Below are 3,427 nucleotides of genomic sequence, written 5' to 3' on the forward strand. Positions count from 1 at the left end.
AAAATTAAAAACAGTTGTGTACCTAAGAATATAATCAACAACTTGAAAATGAAACTTACAGAATGGGAGAAAATACTGTAAATCATATATCTCAAAAGACACTGATTCTAAAATATATAAAGACCTCCTACAACTTAACAAAAATGGGCCAGTGACAAATGACAAGTGTCCAGTGAAAATGAGTCAACAGAAAAGGTGTGCACATAAACGACAGAAACCTTAAAAAGGAGAAAATCGTACAGCATGGTACAACACACATACAACTTGAAGAAATTATACTAAGTGGAACATGTCAGTCACAAAAAGGTAAGTAACTCTTTGATTACAGTTAAGAAAGGAATTGAGGTGTCAAGTTCACAGACAACAGAATGGTGGTTACTGGGCACTGAGAGATACAGACCATGAGCTGTTGTTTAATGAATACAGAGTTTCAGATTACAGATGAAAGTGTTCTGAAGATTTTTTTCACAGTAATGTGGATGTACTTAACACTTACATGGGCTGACACTTGAAAATGGTTAAAATGGTAAACTGTATGTGTCATTTTTGCCATAATTTTTTCCAATTTTACTTACTGGAGGTCTTCTGCCATGACTAGTTCTTACTGCTTGCTGAAAACCCGTATCATTTTCCAATTCCTAAAATGAAATGAAAAACCAAGTTTCACTTCAAAATCCAGTGGGAATTTGAAAAAAAGTTTAAATACTTCTGGGGTGTTTTTGTTTTTTTGTTTTTTTGCTCCGAATGCCTTCAGGGCAGGTTTGGCTAGCTTGAGTTGTGGGGATCGAACCACAGCAACCTGAGCCTGACTGCTTTGTTGAAGCAGCCACTTAAGGAACTGAGCTAAGGGGCAGGCCCCCAACACTCCTGTTTTGTATTGAAGATCCTCTATAGTTCATCTTACCCTAAATGATAGTTTCTGAGTTTGGACTCAAGTACTCTTGTTCTCAGATCTGTCCCCCCAAACATCGAGCCTCCTTTTTCCCCAAGGAAGAGGAAAACTGACTATGTTGGTCAATTGAAAGGGAATTTTATTGACTACTGTTCAAATGGGTGGTATCATAACACAGGATTAAAAGATAAAATTTACAAGGATATGGCCTTTCTTTTTTCCTGGTAGCTAGCTTCCCCCCCCTCCCCCCAACAAGAAAACAGATTCAAGGGTTAGGGTTAGGGTTAGAAAAAAAAAAGAAAAAGAAAAAAGAAAACATTCATATTTCTCCTCATACCCATAAACTTTCCTCCTTTCTTTTCCCATGTGCTGAGGTTTACCTGAAAAACCTGCAGGACAGAAAAGGCCATATTCTGTATAAGAAAGAAAGAAAACACTTCCTTTTGTGTACTACTACTTCTCAAGCAAAAAAAAAAAAAATCCTTTTTATCTCACTACAGAAGTAGAATCTGAGACAGAGTGAAACTAATGTAGGCAAACAGAATGCCCACCAAGTCCTAATTTTTAAAAATTAAAAAAAAAAAAAAGGATGCAATGACTAGGTATACCTACTCCCCAAAGGATTATACCATAATTGGTATCACATGGTCTGGTAAAGTCCAGATAGGCATGAGGTCACTCACCTGGAGCAAAGGATCTGTACTCATTCCTTCCCCCAAATGGCTTTGTCGTCCATGTACTCGTTTCATGACCTGCTTATCTATTAGATCAGTATTAGCTAAGCAGCTACACTTGTAATCTTATTGGTTGATTACAGTTTCATCCATGTTATACTTACCTCACAATCCTTTTTAACCACTCTGTGATTTTGCTCTTATATAACATTTTTGGAGAAATGGCCTTGGTGGCAACCAATTTTTTTTAATTTAAAAATCTTTAATTTAATTAATTTATTTATATTTAGTACAGGGTCTCACTATGCAGCTTAGACTCATAGTGATCCTCCTGTCTCAGCCTCTCCAGTGCTAGGATTACAGGCATGTGCTACCTACCAAACCTGGTTTCAGTGGCTGGCTTGGTGCTCCTGGGGTTCTGTAGCCACCATGGCACACAGTATCAGGGATCAAATCCAGGTCCTTGGGCTTTCCAGGCAGGTGCTTAGACTACTAAACTATCTCTCCAGCCCAGCAACCAACTTTCAAGTTCCCTCTTATCTCTCAGGAGCTATTTCTCAGTTAATCTTTCCTATTTTTAACCTCCACTCTTCCTTAGATTTTGGGGTACACAAATGCTGCATATCTGACACCCAGGAGTTGGGAGTTATATTTACCCTGTATCACAACCTGCACTGTCATTTGGAACCAAAGTCTCAACTGAAGTGAAAGTTACATAGCTTTGATAATTCTTGTTCTATATAGTATTGTAGTTCCCCTCCAGAAATTAAAGGAGCACTAGTCAGGGCAATGAAATAAATTCTGCTGGGTTTCTGGAATCAAAGGTTGCTCTCTAAAAGGCATCCAGTCTTACAGTCAATCTTGTACCCAGCCTTCATTGCTTACTTCCAGAACACACACTCTGGCCCTAAATCTCCAGACACACACTAAGTGCAGTGCTCATACTTTATTCCATCTTCTTCCCATGAAGTGTGCTTATGCTACATGTGGGTGTTGTAATTTGATACGCTGATATGTTTGATACCTGTCTTAGTTACTTATTTCTTGTTACTGAGACAAAATACCAACACCCAAAGTTAAAGGAGGAAAGGTTTATTTAGCTCACAGTTTATAGAAGTTTCAGTCTATAATCAACTGGGTCTAAGGCAGGTTGGAATGGCAGAGAGGCATGACAGAAGAAAGAGTTCATGGTAGGCTAAAGGCAGGCAGCAAGGACAAATTACACCAAGAGCAGACCCTTTCTGTCTTTTATATTATATCACTCAGGGCATGTAGCAATGCCCTTAATCCTAGCATCACAATGTGAATCAACCCCAGCATCATGTCCTTAATCCCAGCAGCACACACCCTTAATCCCACCATCACACACTCTACATGCAGCCATCTTTACAAAGCCTCATCACATGAGGCTTCTAATGAACACCTAGACACAAGCCATATCAATACCCTAGAAGTTCATATGCTAAAGGTTTGGTCCTTAGTGATAAGGGTGGGCAAAACTTAAGAATTGGGGGTACCAGGAGGGCTCTTCTCTTTAATTGCATTGCTGGTGTTGTGGAGTTACTTGTTGAAAGAAGGAGTTGTTAAAGAAATGCATAACTGGCCCCTCTGTGCTCTCTGGCTCCCTATCTCACCATGTGATCTGTCCCTCTCATAGGAATCCCCACCATGGTGTCATTGACCATGTGGGGACACACTCAAGGGGTTCTCACCAGAGGATGAACAGATGGAGTGGTTCAATTATGGACTGTTAGCCTTCCAAACTGTGACCATAATAAATGTCTTTTATTTATGTATTATAGACCTCAGGTACATTGTTACAGCAATAGGGAATGGACTAAACACTTGTTAAGCATTATAA

At 39.3% G+C, this 3,427-nt stretch overlaps 1 protein-coding gene across 1 annotated transcript in view; it reads right to left on the minus strand.

The window, feature by feature from the left end:
• Positions 1–3,427, minus strand: part of Ift88 (intraflagellar transport 88) — a 125,239-nt gene that overhangs the window by 107,466 nt on the left and 14,346 nt on the right. The window contains exon 3 of the mRNA XM_023699165.1: positions 576–638. Within this exon, the coding sequence (XP_023554933.1) occupies positions 576–638 (63 nt within the window). The remainder of the gene's footprint in view (positions 1–575; positions 639–3,427) is intronic.

This window comes from Octodon degus, unplaced genomic scaffold (genome assembly GCF_000260255.1).
Source record: "Octodon degus isolate 3935 unplaced genomic scaffold, OctDeg1.0 scaffold00111, whole genome shotgun sequence".
NCBI lineage: Eukaryota > Metazoa > Chordata > Mammalia > Rodentia > Octodontidae > Octodon > Octodon degus.